Source organism: Hydra vulgaris, chromosome 01, assembly GCF_038396675.1.
Source record: "Hydra vulgaris chromosome 01, alternate assembly HydraT2T_AEP".
Taxonomy (NCBI): Eukaryota; Metazoa; Cnidaria; class Hydrozoa; order Anthoathecata; family Hydridae; genus Hydra; species Hydra vulgaris.
The window spans coordinates 55,987,781-56,006,487 of NC_088920.1; the positions used below are offsets into that span (position 1 = coordinate 55,987,781).

At 30.5% G+C, this 18,707-nt stretch overlaps 1 protein-coding gene across 2 annotated transcripts in view; it reads right to left on the reverse strand.

Annotated features, from left to right (window-relative positions):
• LOC136075454 (uncharacterized) overlaps nucleotides 1-18,707 on the reverse strand; it is a 78,826-nt gene that overhangs the window by 43,733 nt on the left and 16,386 nt on the right. For both annotated transcript variants that reach the window (XM_065788711.1, XM_065788710.1), the window contains exons 3-4: nucleotides 9,591-9,956; nucleotides 9,063-9,344 (exon numbers count right to left, since the gene is read on the reverse strand). In XM_065788711.1, coding sequence (XP_065644783.1) covers nucleotides 9,063-9,344; nucleotides 9,591-9,956 — 648 coding nt within the window. The remainder of the gene's footprint in view (nucleotides 1-9,062; nucleotides 9,345-9,590; nucleotides 9,957-18,707) is intronic.

The window sequence follows — 18,707 nt, forward strand, 5'->3', positions numbered from 1 at the left end:
AAAAAAGCCATGAATTTTCTTCCCCTCACACGACCCAAAAATCCAAAAATCCTGTGGGCACCCAAGTATGTGTGTGCATAGAGAAAAACTATACCCAATACTCCCTATGCCAAACATCTTTCGTACGCTTTTTGAAGACCTCCCCCCTATGAGCGTATATACTTTATGGATGACCCCTTACTATCTTTATTAGATATTTTTATTAGAAAACATAGACTACTATTACACCCTACCTAATATAAAAAACATTTCAGTAAAAGTGAAAATTTTATCGGCCTTAAGATTTTACGGCGTTTTGCGCGATGTCAAGGCCCATTATTATAGAAAGCTTTTGAGAAATATTTATTCTTTCTGTAAAACAGAAATTTGAGAGTTAAAACATAAAAAAGTGATTTTGTTTTTGATACTTAACTAAGTTAGAAAAAAAATAAAATAAAATCGTTAATTTTATTTATTTAACATTCATATATTTAACAAATATAATAAAATTTATCAAAAAAACAGAAAGTATTAATTTAATTGTTAATTATTATTTGATATAATTAAAATCAAAATATAATTAAAATAATTTTTCTTTTAAATATAAACCTCATATATGTATATATATGTATATATATATATATATATATATATATATATATATATACATATATATATATATATATATATATATATATATATATATATATATATATATATATATATATATATATATATATTTAAATATATATACATGTTAACATAATGATTCTGATATTGCAGTTGTAGTATTTTTTATGTATTCTCGCTTTTATTATTTACATATATCTATATTTTAATGGATTACAATAAAATAGTATTTCTTATAAACACTTATTCTAGTTTTTACTGTCTTCTTATGCTCACTTTCGAAACTTAGATATGTAGCAAGATATATGTCTTATATAGATAATCAGCAAAATAAAAAAATAAAATCTACAAAACCAGTTTAAAGAACAAAAAGGTTAGGCCACGCCTACTCTTTAAAAAGAATAAGTATAAGAGAAGTCACGAGGACAATCACGAGGACAATGGTTTGTGCTTGCTGCCACCTGAAAGATTTAAATTGTATACCGATAAACCTGACACTGGAGAAATTGATCAAAGAACATATCAATCCCAACTATTCAAGACATGTGTTTGAGTATCCAACAGGAAAAACTTACATTTAAACTTTAAATACAATAGGTTAAGTATTGTAATCAATTTAATATTGTGTTTTGACAGTTTTTAGACAATTTAATATGTATTGAATGAAATATTTTTTTAAAAGAAAACATGTCTTACAGCTCCCTCACAACAATGTTCTTTGTTAAAAACAGATGTTATTTTTGAGTTCATAACTTTAATTTTATTATAAGGAATTTGTTCATCATGCAAATCATACATGTACAAGCTGGCTTCCAATAATCCTATTCCAATAAATGTTACTGAAAACTGGAAGCAAGCGGACCTGATGCTTTTCAAGTCTGGAAAAGACTGTGTCATACAGTGTACAGTCTGTTCTATGGCAAAATCCATGGATCATAGGGTGCTAGAGAAAACTAAAGCTAGAATTGAAAAGTCAAAGTCAAAAAAACCTCTTATTTTATGCCCTAACTACTTTTGTAACCTTGGTAAAGGTTTACCCCACAAATGTTCTCCTGGGAAGGAGAAGGTAAATGTTTAAAGCCACCTAAGTAGCAGATCATCAAAGGTACAACAGTAAGTTACTTCAACTTTGCTCAAAAACATCTATACATCTTCACAGACAAACCTTGGAGAAGAGATCAGTATTTCAACAGGTTAGGTTTCCTATCTAATATACTATAAATAACATGTGAAATAACAATTTTCACATTTTCAGTGTCAGCTCTTTTTCAAATATGTAAGAGCAGTTATTGAATTTTATTACAGGAGGAGCATTAATTCCTGCAATCCTTGGCAAACAAATTGAACAAAAAAAGAAAGTAAAATTTGAAGAGATCCAACCTCTAATAAAACAAACTAGGACTTAGTATATAAATAAGCAGATGTTGCAGGGGCTTCGGAAATGCGGTATTAAACTTGAATTATTTATGGAAGCAAAACTAGACGAGAGGAGCAAGATCCTTTCAGATTTTTATGCTGTTAAGACAATTCAAGCTGAAGAGAAGATAAACGATAGGCTTACAAAGGTAGTTTCAAGAGACCTTGCTTATATTAAAGACCTTACAGAGTTTCTCAGCTTTGTCATGGATTTCAGAGGGCAAAACTACTACTGTACCTTCATCAGAGTTGGAATTGATTCAGGTAACCAAAGTTAAAAGTTAGGGACATAGAATAAAGTTTAGCATTCTTTTAATATAGTATTTAGTAAAATGTTCCCTCAACTTCATGTTCAATTTAGGTGGAGGTTCATTGAAAGTAATCTGTAACATATTCGAGCCTGAAAAAGAGAGAGAGGACGACATGGGGGACAGAGGAACATACTCTGGGATCAATGGTTCTATCGTTCTTGCATATGCAGATAACTTACAAGAGACCCATGATAACTTATTGCAGATTGTCGAGGGCATAAATCTGCATGAATGCAAATATACTCTGGCATCAGATATGAAAATCATCAATATATTGTTAGGAATTTCGGTAACATATGTATTATAATATAAGTTTATATATTTTTTACATTAGTAAAAAAGTAGTACATGCAAGTATATGCATGTACTACTTGATAAAATGTAAATTTTTTTTTTTTTTTTTTTTTTTTTTTTTTTTTTTTTTAGATTATTCGCCTCCCCAAGGCCCGAGGGGGCCACTACAGTCGAGGAGGCTACTCATTTTTTTTGTGTTTTTTATTTTTTTGATATTACTCGTGGTGCAACCCTCTCTCAACTCTTTAACTCCGAAACACAAACCTTGCCGAGCAAGGCCGCTGCGCGGAGAAACTAAGTTGAGGTTAAAATCATAAACCTTATATAAATTATTCTAGGCACATGGAGGAAAACTTAAGGTTTAAATCATAAACCTTATATAAATTATTCTAGGCACATGGAGGAAAACATTCCTGTTCCTGGTGTGAAGGTACATCAAGTATTGCTGCTGGAGATCTCAGAACTTTGAGATCTTTAGATGATTGGTATATACTATATTGCGAGGCTGGATCGCCACACAAAAGGATGCAGGACTTCAAGGTAATGTTAATAATATACATTAAAGATAATGCTTTGCCTTAAAAAGTTCTGCATTTTATCAGACTTTAATTAATATTATTTTTGCATAGAATGTTGTGAAGCCATGCTTGCTCAAGGAAGAAGACAAATCCAAATGATGTTAGATATTATACCTTTGCCAGAACTTCACATACTGATGGACCTTGTAAATCATATGTCATCATTCCTAACCAAATTGTGGCCCAAGTTTGCGATGTGGGTTTCAAGCTTGGGATGTTTGGAACAGTGCGATGAGCTAGAAAATATTTCGCCAGTAGAGCTACTATCTCTATTAAAACCCCTGCGAAAGTTCCGCGTGGTAGTTCAAGGAACATTCGGAAACAGTTTGGATCCCAATTACAAAGAAGACATTCATGCATTCACGCAATCTTACGTGGTTACCCAAGAATACTGTAAGAATGTAGAATATAAAATGTCCTTTTTTGCTTTTAATAATATTGTCTGCGCCAGTACATGGGTATTTCACTATAATTTATGTTATACTATAATTTATACCTTTCTTATAAAGATATCATTACAATAAACAGCATTATTTAAAAAAAATTGATTGATGTTTTATTATAGTATCTTCAAAAAGATTTAACTGTCACTTGGAAAGTACATGCTATTACAGCACACTTAGAAGAATTTATCTCCAGATCCGGGCATTCTCTTGGAAGATATGCAGAGCAGGCTTCTGAATCAGCTCATGCTAAAATAAAGCTTGTCATCAACAGATTCAATGTTTCCCAAATGAACAAAAAACATCTGACAAGAATCAAGAGAATTGCAGAGGTGTTTAGTAGTAATAACCTGTAATCAAAGAACCTTGTCAAAGTTTTAATATATTATTAAAGGATATATTTTCATTGATTTTTTAACTAAAATTTTTTAGTCTTGTTATATTTAACAAAAAATAATAATAAACATTGTATTATCAACCATATTGTTGATTTAAATACTAATTAAAGAAGTTAAACCAATAAAAATCTTTAAAAAACATTATGAAATTTTCGCAATTTTTCAAACTAAATTTTCTCAAAAAGGGCCACACATTATATTTTTTTAAAGTCAGATCCTCATAACGTATAATTTTAGTGACCTAAATCCATTAAAACTTCCGCGGTCATACCATTTTATACCTAAAACCTATATTTGTGAACTGTGGTTATCATCTTTTAACTTTTAAATTATTTTATAAGCGGTAAGATAAAAGAATTAATTAATTTTATAAAAAACTACATTAACTTTTGAATGACAATTAGGTAAAAAAGTTTGTTATAAAAATTTAAATGACAATTATATTAGGTATAACCGCTATTTACTAATGAAAAAAACTCATAAAATTAAAAACTATGAAATCTCTATTAAGCTAATTATTTTACTATATATTTAGTAACAGAAAACAAAATTGTATATAGAAACAACAATTTTTTTCTTGTATATGAAGTTATTAAAGGAAACATAAAAAAAAACCATTAAAGAAATATATATAGTAATCATTATAGAAACATGACATAGTGGCCCTCCTTGATTTTCAACTATTAAGTAGCCTCCTCATCTGTAGTGGCCTTCTTGGCCTTGAGGAGGTGAAAAAAACAATAAAATAAAAAAAAATAAAAAGTTTAGAACTTAAATATATCTAAAAGCAACATGTCCACTTGCCTAAAAAGTCCAATTTTCAGTCATTTTGAGATGCTTGTAAATTTTTCTAACACTTTGTTTTGATCTAAGATTAGCAGCATATAAGACCATTAGACCCAACTATCTGAAAATGCAAACATTATAAACTTGTCAAGATAAGGTTGGTTGTCCTCTTCTTGATCTGGTCTTTATAGTAGATAGGGGCACAAATAAAGGGGGCAGTAACTTTTTAGAGACTTTCATTATGATTCAAATAAAGGTCTCTAATTTAATTTAGATATTTACATACTTAATATCTAAATATCTAAATTAATTTCAAACTGAAATCATTATTTTGTTAAATTCTATTTTATTATAGGTAATCAGTGGTCTGTATGTGGTCTGGACTCCCCCCCCCCCCCCACTCACTAAGGTGAGGGAGAGGGGTTTGGGCAGCACTAATCAAAGGGGAAGGGGGCAACCAACTTTAGTAATATAATTAACTTTTGAAAATCAACGGGGGGGGGGGGGGTGCAAACCCTATAATAAAAACTTTTATTTATCATCTCGCGAGCATAACATTATTTATGCAACTTTTGATTGCAATAAAAAAATTTACTTAAATTTCTATTTAGTAATAAAAAATAAAATTAATAATAAAAAAAAAGGTAAAGTTTATTTTATCTTTATTTTATATTATGATATTTTTATTTTATTTATTTTTATTTTTTAATTGTAATGATATATTTTTTCGCTTGAAAAACACAAATACTTTATGCTTGAAGCAAAGATTATAATTATATAAATATTTCTGATAAAAATAATTTGATTTACTTTAAAACTAATTTAATAAAAATACATAATTTTATTCTGATAAAAAATATGTATAATTTAATTTTGATTTAAAAATATATCATTTAATTCTGATTAAAAAATATTTAAGTTTATTAAAATAAAAATAAAATAAAAAAGTTAATGCTTGGGAATTAACTGTCAAATTTATTTCAAAATATTACTAAATATTGTTCAATATATATATAAGAAATTTTAATTGCTCTTAAAAAATAATTAGCTCATTTTATTCTGTTTTCCTTTCTAAAGATTTTTTTTTTACTCAAAATTAAATTTTAAATAAACACGTTCCGAGGCTGCATCAAAAATTTGCACGAAACATTAGTTAAACTTTTTTTTACAAACAAAGCGTGTACACGAAATAAATGTGAAAGTAGAAAAACAACTAAAAAAAAGTACTACTCAATTTTTATTTCAAAACAAGTAATAATTTTATTACAATAATATAAGAAGATCAAATATTAAAAAAAAATTAATTATTTCTGTGGAACCTAATAAAACTTCGAGCTTTTGCTTAAGCTTGCGCACAGAATAAGAATACAAACTATTATATGCTTTTTTAAATGATATTTTAATATCTTTAATGTTTCTGCAAAGCTTTTTTGTTTTTTTCATTTTGCTTTTAATAATAGCCAAGTGCTTTTCAATTACTCTCAATTGTGGGCAGTTAAGAGGATTTTCTGTTTTAGGCACAAATTTCACATTATTTTTTTATACCATTCCATAGCTAGTTTACAATAATGAATTGAAGCTAAATCAGGCCAGAACACAGGTATGTTATTGTATGATTTAATGCGAGGTGAAAAGCGTTTTTGTAAGCATTCTTTAACATATATTTGACCTGAAAGTGTGGACTGAGAAATATAAGGTGCTGATTTTTTGCCGTAACTGCAAATAGCTTGCCAAATCAAAGCTTTTTTAGCGAACTTGTCATGTTTTCTGTATTTAAATTTCTTATCTGCTTTTCCTCTATATCTGGCAATATAATAAACAGCACCAGGAATTTGTTGATGATCATACTTGATATAAGTTTCATCGTCTTCAATAATACAGAAATTTTTAGAAATAAAATTTTCATACAACTTTCTGTCGCGGGTTCTTGCACTTTTTTGTTGAGTATCATAACGGTTGGGCACTTTTTGTGCTTTGAAAGAATGAAAACCATGCTTGTTTCTATCTTTTGCAACAAAACTATGAAAAAATCCATATATTTTTGCACGTTCCCTTAGTGAAAGGTTTGGGTTATTCTTAAAACTGTTAACCAGTTTCCTAACTAGTTTTATATCTTTAAAACCTTCCTTTCTTCCACCACCAGATTTGCATTTGATCAATTTTGTTTGAGAAAAACGTTGAACAACACGACTAACAGTGCGTGGATTTATTTGCAACGATTTTGCTATCGAATTGTAGCTACTATTAGGATTTTGTAAGCACTTGTTCATAATTTTTTCTCTTACGTCTTCTTCTTTTGTCATTTTTAAAACTAATTTCAAGTCAAATCCAAAAACTAACATATTTTTTTGAAACTACAACACGTTGTAAACAAAACACAAAACAATTAAAAAGATTTTAATATAACCACTGAAAAAAAATGACGTGGTTATTCTTTCACAATTATTTTGTGTACACGCTTTACAAGCGCAATGATTATTTTTAAATAAATGATATACACAGAGATATATTTTTAAAAAATGGTGTTTGAAAAAATAATCTTTGCTTTCACAACAGAATTACTAATTAAAATATAAATTTCTAATAAAGTAAATATATTAGCGTATATATATATATATATATATATATATATATATATATATATATATATATATATATATATATATACACACACACACACATATATATATATATATATATATATATATATATATATATATATATATATATATATATATATATATATATATATATATATATATATATATATATATATACACACACACACAATAACTAATAAAATAAACTCAAACCTTTTTAATGTCAACAGAAATATGTTACATGACTTATTAATTTAAATGAAAGTTTATAATATATATATATATATATATATATATATATATATATATATATATATATATATATATATATATATATATATATATATAACATTTTTAATGCTACTTGTTTTATTTTTGAATGTAAAACAATCAGTTTGTGAATGTTGTAAAAGAAACTCTTGTTTTGAGACTACAGGAACAATTAACATTAAAATATACATCAAAGAAGCGTCTTTTGCCATTTTTCATACAGGTAATCCGTTATTTTGGCCCCATTTAGCATTATGTCATTACTCTGGGACAACTTTAAACTGGCTTTGAGAATATATATTAGATTTCATTCAAAAAGATTGCCACCTACCAAATTACTCAGATTTACATTTTAGCGAAAGGTATTTTTGACTATTGTCAAAGGAAAACTAAGGTTCAATGTAAAAGAAGCTAAAACATACAAGACTTCAAAAATGAATGGATTAGAGCTACCAAAAAAAGTTCAGCCGGCGATTGTGCGAAAGCTCATGTTGAGTATAAAACGCAAAGTGCATGCATTTTCAGGTACACAACTTCACAAACTTACTTAAGTGAAATTTAAGAATATTAATGCATGTATTTTCCAAATATATGTAACATTCAATATCGAAATACAATAGTTGAATAAATATACTTTAAAATATTTGCGCAGATTTTTTTTTGCTAAATGTCTTAAAAGAAACCCAATAAAATATGCTTTTTATTTTTTCAAATCAAAATGTAGTAACAAACTTTATGAAAAAAAGGAATGTTCCAACCATGAGAACATATATTAATTATCAAAACAATTAAACCTACTACTTTAACCTTAAAATTGAATGTAGTGCTTTTAGTTTCCTTACAAGAAGCCTGTAATATCACCCTTTAATCTTATCTGTTGTCACAGAAGAACAAACAGAATAAATGATGTTTGGAAAACCAAAAAAATAAAATAATAAATTACGTTCACAATTATGTTTAGAATTAACAACTTTGAAAGTTTGATATATTGCATTGTTTCCATAAAATTAAGCAACACTCTTTTATATTAACAACTTTAAATAATCGTTTAATAAGGAAACAAAAGTTATTCAACTTATAGTATTTTAATATAATTTTATTTATGCACTTAAGTTTTATTTCAACAAGATCCTCATAAAACAAACACTAGTTAAATTATTTAATAAATGAAAAAGTTGATCAGTATTTAAATTAATTTTCATGCTTTGTTTAGTTAACAAATTTTAAAAACTCTATACATATTTTCATATTAAGTTAAACAAAAGAAAAAAACAATTAAGTTACAATGGAAATATTAAAATACTTTTTTTTTAGCAATGTCTTATTCAAGTATATAGAATTACATTAAACAACTTACATTGAACAAGAACTGTTACACTTCTGCTACGTGCAACTCCATTTCCAAAAACATTCATCAGTAAGACACTTCCACAGCTGTTGGCATAAAAAGCACTCAAATTGTAAAAATATTTATATGTATTGTTAGAAAAGTCAAAGAAATTATAGGCATTAAATGCTTGGTCTCCATACACTATATTGCTACTAGGTTTTGGTCTACCATATATTGTTGATTCTACAAACAGTTCATTACCTTCGTTTACAAACAGCACCTCAGGAAAACTCAAAATTACTGGGTCAGCTAATAAATAACAATATCTCAAATAAAATAAAGAATTTTATTTTTAACTTTAAACATTCAAAACTTAGACTTAAAATTTAAGTAAATTGTGAAGTTCGGATAAAAGCCTAATATTTACTGTTTTCTTAACTTTTTTACACTGGAAACTTATTTTTACAACTGCCAGACAATGTGCACATCGATTTTATTGTATAATTTAATTAATTAATCACCATCATCATCAACATAAAAAAATTTGATACAAACCTTTTACATCAATAAATAAACTTTGGTAAACTTCACCATATGTTTTTTCGGTAGGTTTTTTATATTCAAGCACAACAGTTAAGTTCATAGAATCATTGGCTCGCAAATTAATCAAGTTTATTAGATAGCCAGTGCTTGATTGATAACTAGCTGAAATTCTATCACCAAAAATACTTTTGCCATTTGGCAATACTGCAAACGAATCTGCAGTTAACGCACTAGCTAATGCTACATTTTGATGAATCACCCATTTTATAACAGTTATTTCTTCACCTGGTAAAATTATAACTTGAGTTGTTATAGTAACATTATCTCCTTCTTTTAAATCAGCCTTGCTAGCAAAAACATTAATAGAAACACATTTGACTAAAATGAAACAAAAATAAACAAAAATTTTATTTAAAACATTATTTGAGAGAATTATTATTACACAAACTTAATTAAAATTAAATTTTTTTTCTAATATCATTTTTATTGTATTTACAACAACAAAAAAAAAATATTGAAACGTTTTCCTTGAAGAAAAGAACTTATATAAACTGACAAGGACTCCCAGAAGATACGGATTTCAAAATGCCATTGCGGAATTTAAACATGCGAAAATTTACCTTTCGTAATGCGTTTTAAAAGAAAAATAAAAACTTATAAATTTCGTAGTAAAGACTTGCGAAGCGATTCATTTCGAAAGAATACAAAAGGAGCATATCGAATAAAATAATACGTAAGTAGCACGTGCATTTACAGATTAAACTTGAAAACATTTATTAAACTGTTATACATAACAAATGCTACTATGTTACATTTCTTATTATATATAGAATTTCAGTTCTATATATAAATAATAATTTTATTATATATAGAATTTCGTCGAATGAATGGTTTAAATTTTCACTGCAAATATAAAAATCATTTTTAATCAGTTTTGTTTACTGTTTTTTTTTTCAAAGAAACAACCGGTACTAATTAAAGAATCAAAGTGTTCCAATTTAGGGAACCATTTGCCTTGATCGGAACAAAATGGTATCTTTGCATAGAAAAATTTATTTCCAATAACAGTTCAATCAATTAAGTCAAATTATGGCTAAAAGTATAGTAGGGCTGTCTGTTTTTTTTAATCAAATCGACAAATTTTTTCATAGTGTATATATATATATATATATATATATATATATATATATATATATATATATATATATATATATATATATATATATATATATATATATATATATATATATATATATATATATATATAGGTAGGATAGCGATCCAAAACATACCGCGAAAAAAACGAAGGTATACTTTGACATAAACAACGTTAATGTTTTGGAATGGACATCTCAAAGTCTGGACTTGAAGACAATAGAAAATTTGTGGTATATTTTGGACAGAAAAATTGGCGACTGAGCAGTTAGACAGATAGACAACTTGAAAGAAGCTATAATGAGGGCATGGGATAATTTAACAACAGAAGAGACCCAAAGTTTGATCAACTCAATACCAAATCATCTAGATGAGGCCATCAAGGCTAAAAGGAGGCCCTACTCGAAACTATTTTCCATTGAGTTTGATCAATTTGTTATAATTTTTGAAGTGTACGATTATTTTTTTCAGTCAATTTTATGCATCATTAGATAAATTGTGTAAAATTCAATAGGTTTGAAAAGCAATTAATTCACCAATACACAAATAATTTCCTAAAACAATACTTAATAAGATATCTAAAAAAAACTTTTAAATATTATAACGGACAACTTATTTTTTTGATGCAATCTTTAAAATTATGATTTTTTTTTAAGTGCACGATTACTTTTTTTGCATACTGTGTGTGTGTGTGTGTGTGTATATATATATATATATATATATATATATATATATATATATATATATATATATATATATATATATATATATATATATATATATATATATATATATATATATATATATATATAAATTGGTGAATGTTAAAAGGGCTAAAGTCCAACAATGTACTCTTTCGGAAATTAAAGAAAAACTGCATTTTCCCCCATTGTAAATTTTTGTTAATGGTTTTATAATTTTTTTTCTGAAATGAATAATGTTTATTACGGGGAAAAACGCAGTTTTCTTTAGTTTCCCAAAAGTTTACATTGTTGGACATCCGCCCTTTTAACATTCACCGATTCATATATATATATATATATATATATATATATATATATATATATATATATATATATATATATATATATATATATATATATATATGAATATATAGAATATATATATATATATATATATATATATATATATTGTAATAAGCATTTCATAGTTATAAATGGTACTCTAAGTTCACAATATATACATATCCATTGATTAAATACGATGTCAAAGCGCAAAAAAAACGATGTATGGGACTATATTACAATTAAGTAAATGACAATAAATAAGTAAATGCAATAAGCAAAATTTAGACAGTAAATGCAATTTGTAACATTTGCAACGCATTTGCAACTGTCATATTTAGGGGTGGTAGCAGAATTTCTCAGTCATGCACTACATTGAATATGCTAAAATATTTAAAAACTTTTCATAAATCTGATATGGAGAATCAGACACAGAAAAAAAAATTTAGATTTTAATGCATGCGTTATAATAAGCGTTTTATATTTTAATGTATGCGTGGATTGTTTGACTGCAGGCTCATTTTTTAGGTCCAATCGTCACCCTAAATTCCTATGACCTGCCTGAAAAACCTCATTTCAATGCTTTTGCATCCGTATTCAAAAGTCCATGCCTACGTCTGAAGAGGCAAAACCAACACAAAAAGGTATCTTTCAACACTCAGTCTCTTGAAAAATTTGAACTAAATTAGAAATGTCACAAATAGTGATTTTGCTGAATACCGAGTACCAAATATTCGGCTCCTGGCATTTGGCAACACTTTGTTATTTTGATGGTTCCGACCTGCTTCATTAAAGTGCATTATTAATTACGTCGCGGGCGTTTTAATTTTACTCATGACTAGGTCGTGTCACAGCACGAGTGTTACATCAAATTCTTTTAACTATAGTTATATTTAAATCATACTTTTTAAACGATTCAAAAAAAGTTACAAAAATAACCAGCTGTAGAAAGACATAGCAAAAAATTCTAAATGTATTAAAAATGATATTTTCACAACAATCTGAACTTAAAGATTGGTTTAACTTTCATTCTTGTTCTACCCCTACTTTTATCCACAATATTGAAGTTGTTCCAAATCAAGTTACTGTTTTTGTATCTCTGATTTAAACTTGGAAATTGTTAATGATGATTTTTCGTGCTCTGTGATCTCAACTTCAATTGTATACATCCCTTTAGGAAATGGTCCTAAAAATTTTCTTCTTGAAACGCAAGTTAATGAAGAGAATATCCTAGTTTCCGATTCGGATTACAAACTACCTTTATTTGACCTTTATTTGACCAAATAAAAAATGAAAACGGAAAATTAATCATCTTAAATTGTAAAATAGACAAACTAATCGAAGATGTAATGAATATAGAAGAAAATATCAAGCGATCTTGTCAAAATAAAAATGTCAGAAATGTCAACAAAACAGACGTTACAAAAGATTGTTGGATTAACCAATTGTTGCAAATAAATTTAAGACTGGAAAAAGAAATTAATTTGGCTAGAGAAAAAAAAGTAACGTTTTTAAAGGAGGTTTGTATAATGATGAAATTCGCTCTGTATAATCCGACCTTTTAAGTAAAAATGTTTCTATTAATAATGTTGAACCTGTTATCAGAACTGTACTACAAAAAATGGCAAGAATTTTAAAGTCAAAAAGATAAGAATATATATTGGAGTATATAAAAAGATTAAGTATTTATAAAATAATTAGGAAAAAAACACATCGAAACTTTTTACAGTATTTGTGTTAATAAGGTATCTGTTATTTTATTTTATTTGGCAATTGATTTGTAATGGCTAGTTATGCTGGAGTTGTCTCGAACAAAATTCATCGTATGGAGCGTGTTATTGACATAAACGTGTTTATGAATCCTAATGAAATTTTCAACAAAAAGTATCAAGAAAATCGAGCTCAGGAAATTTATCAAAAAATATCTCTAATTGTTGGCGAAAATAAAGTCAACAGTTTGACATACAATACCAGAGGAAACTGGGTGATAGAAATGAATCAAAAAGAAGATGCGATTCTCGTGAATGAAACAAGTATACAATTGTCTGGTAGTAACCAGAACATAAACTCTAAGATACAGAGTGACATTTTTTTTTTAATAACCATTAAATGTGACCCTCTAATTGAGGACGATGAAATTTTAGCACAAATGCAGCCCTTTATAAGCGAGTTATACTCAGTAACTCACACAACATACCGCTTTAACAGAAATATGAAGGACGGTTGTAGGCTGATTCGAATAAAGCCTTCAGTAAGACTAGAAGAAATCCCACATACGATCGAAATTGATGGAATAAATATCGCTCTACATTTTGCAGGGAAATCTTTTCTCTGCAAGGCATGCTGCAACTCACACCCTCCCCAACAACGATGCATCTCACATAAAGAAACCTCAAAAATTATTAAAAACTCAACAGAAAAACCCAAAGAAATAAAACAGCCTCTCAAAATAAATAGCGATAAACCGGCAGAAAAAGAGAAAGCGATTGAAAATATCACGCTTGCTAAAAAACAAACTGACAGCAAAATACCTGCCAGTGCTTCCACAGAACCAAACTTTCAAGTCGTTAAAAGCCGTTACCAAAAACGAGAAGAAAAACTAAAACTAAAAAAAAACAGCGACAAGTCAAAGCGACGTTGAAGAAGGCGAGTTGATCGAAATAAAAAACGACAAAATTATTTGTAGCAGAAATGCTCCATCGCCGACTCCTCAAAAGGAAGGATCGAAAAGAGTTGCACGAAAAAGTGCGGTATGAATAAATATTTAGTTTATAAAGTTTATATCTACAAAAAATTTTTATTTTTTATATTTTTGTTTTTTTACATTTTTATATTCTAAGAAAATGTATTCTAAAACCATCTGTCATTATGCCTTCTGCGCATTCTTTCACTCTCATTCGTCTTGTCATTAAAAACCGCACTCAAACACGAATGGAGGCAATAAAAATCTTTTCTGTTAATATATGCGGCCTTGGTGACGCAAATAAGCAAAAAATTATTAAAAAACTAAAAAAAATGAATTACAATTTTTATCTTCTGCAAGAAACCCATTTATATACGCAAGACGCAGAAAACTTTATTCGACAATGGAATAATCCAGGCTTTTTCTCAAGTGGTACGTCACACACAGGTGGTACTTTAATTTTAACTAACCAAACTAATTGAAGAGCCCTTTTTCAAAAGGGACATAAGTCACATTCTACATGTTTTGAGAAAACTAAAAAAAATTAATTATCCATTTAAATTTTCAACAAATCTTCTTCTTCTTCTTTTTCTTTCAGCATTTCCCGTTTAGGGGGTCGCCACAGCGGATCAAACTCCACCATCTAGCCCTGTCATGAGTGTCCTCCACTGACACACCAGCCACTCTCATATCCTCCACCACTGCATCTATAAACCTCCTCTTAGGTCTACCTCTCCTCCTCTTACCTGGAAGATCCATCCCCAAAACCTTCCTGCCAATATAGCTTTCCTGTCTCCTCTGTACATGTCCAAACCATCTCAATCTCAATTCTCTAACTTTATCTCCAAAGCATGCTACATGTGCTGATCCACTAATAAACTCATTTCTGATCCTATCCTTCTTCGTCACCCCAAATGAGAATCTTAACATTTTCATCTCAGACACCTCCATCTCCCTCACTTGCCACTTTGTCAGTGCCACTGTCTCCAGTCCATACAACATAGCAGGTCTCACTACTGTCCTATAGATCTTACCCTTCATTCTAGTCGACACCCTTCTATCACAGATCACACCTGACACTTTGTGCCATCCACACCACCCTGCTTATACTCTCTTCTTTACCTCTCTTTCACTTCCTCCATTACTCTGTACCCTCGACCCTAAGTAGGTAAACTCGTCGACCTTCACCAAATCAACTCCTTGTAACTGGACCTGTCCACCGTCTGCCCTCTTATTCACACACATGTACTCTGTTTTACTTCTGCTCACTTTCATTCCCCTGCTTTCCAAAGCATACCTCCATCTTTCCAAGTTTACCTCCACTTGCTCCCTACTCTCACTACAGATCACAATGTCATCGGCAAACATCATAGTCCAAAGGGACTCCTGTCCAACTTCGTCTGTCAGTCTGTCCATGACAATTGCGAACAGGAAGGGACTTAGGGCTGATCCCTGATGTAGTCCTACCTCCACTTTAAACCTGTCTGTCATTCCTACTGCACATCTCACTGCTGTCACACTGTTCTCATACATATCCTGCACCACCCTCACATACCTTTCCACTACTCCTGACCTCCTCATACAATACCACAGCTCCTGTCTCGGAACTCTATTATAAGCTTTCTCTAAGTCTACAAACACACAATGTAACTCCTTCTGTCCTTCCCTATACTTCTCCATTAACACTCTCAGAGCAAACATAGCATCTGTGGTGCACTTAGATGGCATGAAGCCATACTGCTGCTCACAGATCTCTACTTTTCCTCTAAGCCGAGCTTCCACTACTCTTTCTCAGATTTTCAGGCTGTGACTGATCAACTTGTTCCCCCGTAATTACTACAGCTCTGAACATCGCCCTTATTCTTGAAAATTGGCACCATTATGCTATGTCTCCGGTCCTCAGGCATCTTCTGACCTTCCAAGAGTCTGTTAAATAACCTTGTCAAAAACTCCACTGCTATCTCTCCCAAACATTTCCATACCTCCACTGGAATATCATCCGGTCCTACAGCCTTACCACGCTTCATTCTCCGAATTGCAGCCCTTACTTCCTCCTTGCTCACCTGGGAAACCTCCTGATTCACAACCTCTGTCTCTTCTAACCTTCCTTCCCTATCATTCTCTTGATTCATCAGTTCCTCAAAATACTCCTTCCACCTTCCCAAGACACTCTCCTCACTAGAAAACACATTTCCATCTTTATCCTTAATCATCCTAACCTGCTGCATATCCTGTCCATCACAGTTTCTCTGTCTGGCCAATCTGAACAGATCCTTTCCCCCTTCCTTAGTGTTCAACTTCTCATACAGACTACTATATGCCTTTTCTTTAGCTTTTGCCACTGCTCTCTTTGTCTTGCCACACATCTCCTTGTACTTCTGTCTACTTTCTTCATCTTGCTGGAGATGCCAATTCTTTTTAGCTAACCGCTTTCCTCTTAAACTTTCCTGAACTTCCTCATTCCACCACCACGTCTCCTTGTCTATCTTCTTCTGTCCTGATGTCACACCAAGTATCTTCCTAGCCACATCCCTCACTGTATTTGACGTCTCATCCCAGGTATCCACGACACCACCACCCAGTGCCTGTCTCACCTTATCCCTGAACTTTACACAACAGTCCTCATCCATTAACTTCCACCTGATTTTAACCACCACCTGATTTTAGGTTCTGTTCTCACTCTCTTCTTCTTCCTCACCTCCAAAACCATCATACATATCACCATCCTATACTGTTTAGCTACACTCTCTCCTGGTACCACCTTACAATCACTAACCTCTTTCAGGTTTCTTCTCCTACAGAGGATATAGTCGACCTGTGTGCCTCCTACCCCACTCTTATACGTCACCCTGTGCTCTTCCTTTTTCTTAAAATAAGTGTTAACTACAGCCATCTTTATCCTTTTAGCAAAATCTACCACCATTTGTCCTTCTGTATTCCTTTCTTTAACCGCATACCTACCCATCACCTTCTCATCGCCACTGTTCCCTTCACCAACATGTCCATTAAAATCTGCTCCAAGAATCATTCTCTCTTTTATAAGAACCTGCAGGACAACTTCATCTAACTCTCTCTTCAGAATTCTTCTTTCTCCTCCATATCACAACCTACCTGAGGAGCATAAGCACTTATGAAATTCATCACCACCCCATCAATCTCTAACTTTACACAGATCACTCTGTCACTTACTCTCTTTACCTCCACTACACTCTTACTAAACTCCTCTTTCAGAATTACCCCTACTCCATTTCTCTTCCTGTCGACACCATGGTAGATGAGTTTGAAGCCACCGCCAATGCTCCTGGCCTTGCTTCCCTTCCACCTGGTCTCCTGTACACACAGTATATCTAACTTCCTCCTCTCCATTGCATCAGCAAGCTCTCTTCCTTTACCGGTCATAGAGCCCACATTCAACGTACCAAATTTAACCTCCACCTTCCTGCTCATCCTCTTCTCTTTCAGCTTCAGAGCTCTCTTCCCCCCTTTCCTCCTCCTCTTTTTCCTTATCCCAACAATAGCCCAATTTCCACTAATGCCCTGTTGGGCAACAGCACTAGAGGCGGTCGTTGTTAACCCGGGCCCCGACCGATCAGGTATGAAATTCCTATTGTTGATCCGCATCATTTGATTTGGCGCAGTTTTGACACCGAATGCCCTTCCTGACGCAACCCTCCCTATTTATCCGGGCTTGGGACCGGCACTAAAATACACTGGTGTGTGCATCTTAGTGGCTAGGTTTAAATTTTCAACAAATAATATTTTTTATTTTTGTTAGCAGTAGTTTATTGTGATTTTAATAAAAATAGTTTTACTAAATATATTTTCTCTAAATAATTTAAAATAATTTTCTCTTTTTTTTAAATATACTTATAACGGTTTAAAATGTGAGAGGTTTTTCAAAAAGGGCTTAAGTCCACATTTTTTTAGAGAAAAAATAATTTTTGTGACAAATTATATTTCGTGTGATTTAATGCTTGCAATTAAGTTTATTTGGATAGACTTATAAAAATGATAACACAAATTCCTAGAACCCTAATATTTTGAGCACCTCGCCCTTGTTACACGATAAATAAAGATCCTATTTGGGATTTCATTTTTTTGTAACGATTTAAAATTCATACATGCTCTATTAAGAAAAGTAAAAACATTGGATATAAAATGGATGTATAACTTTTTATCCATGTTAACATAGTCAGAATCGTGCTATTTATACTATAGAATCCAAAAGTAACCAAAACTCTATTTCAGCAAAAATGGACTTATGTC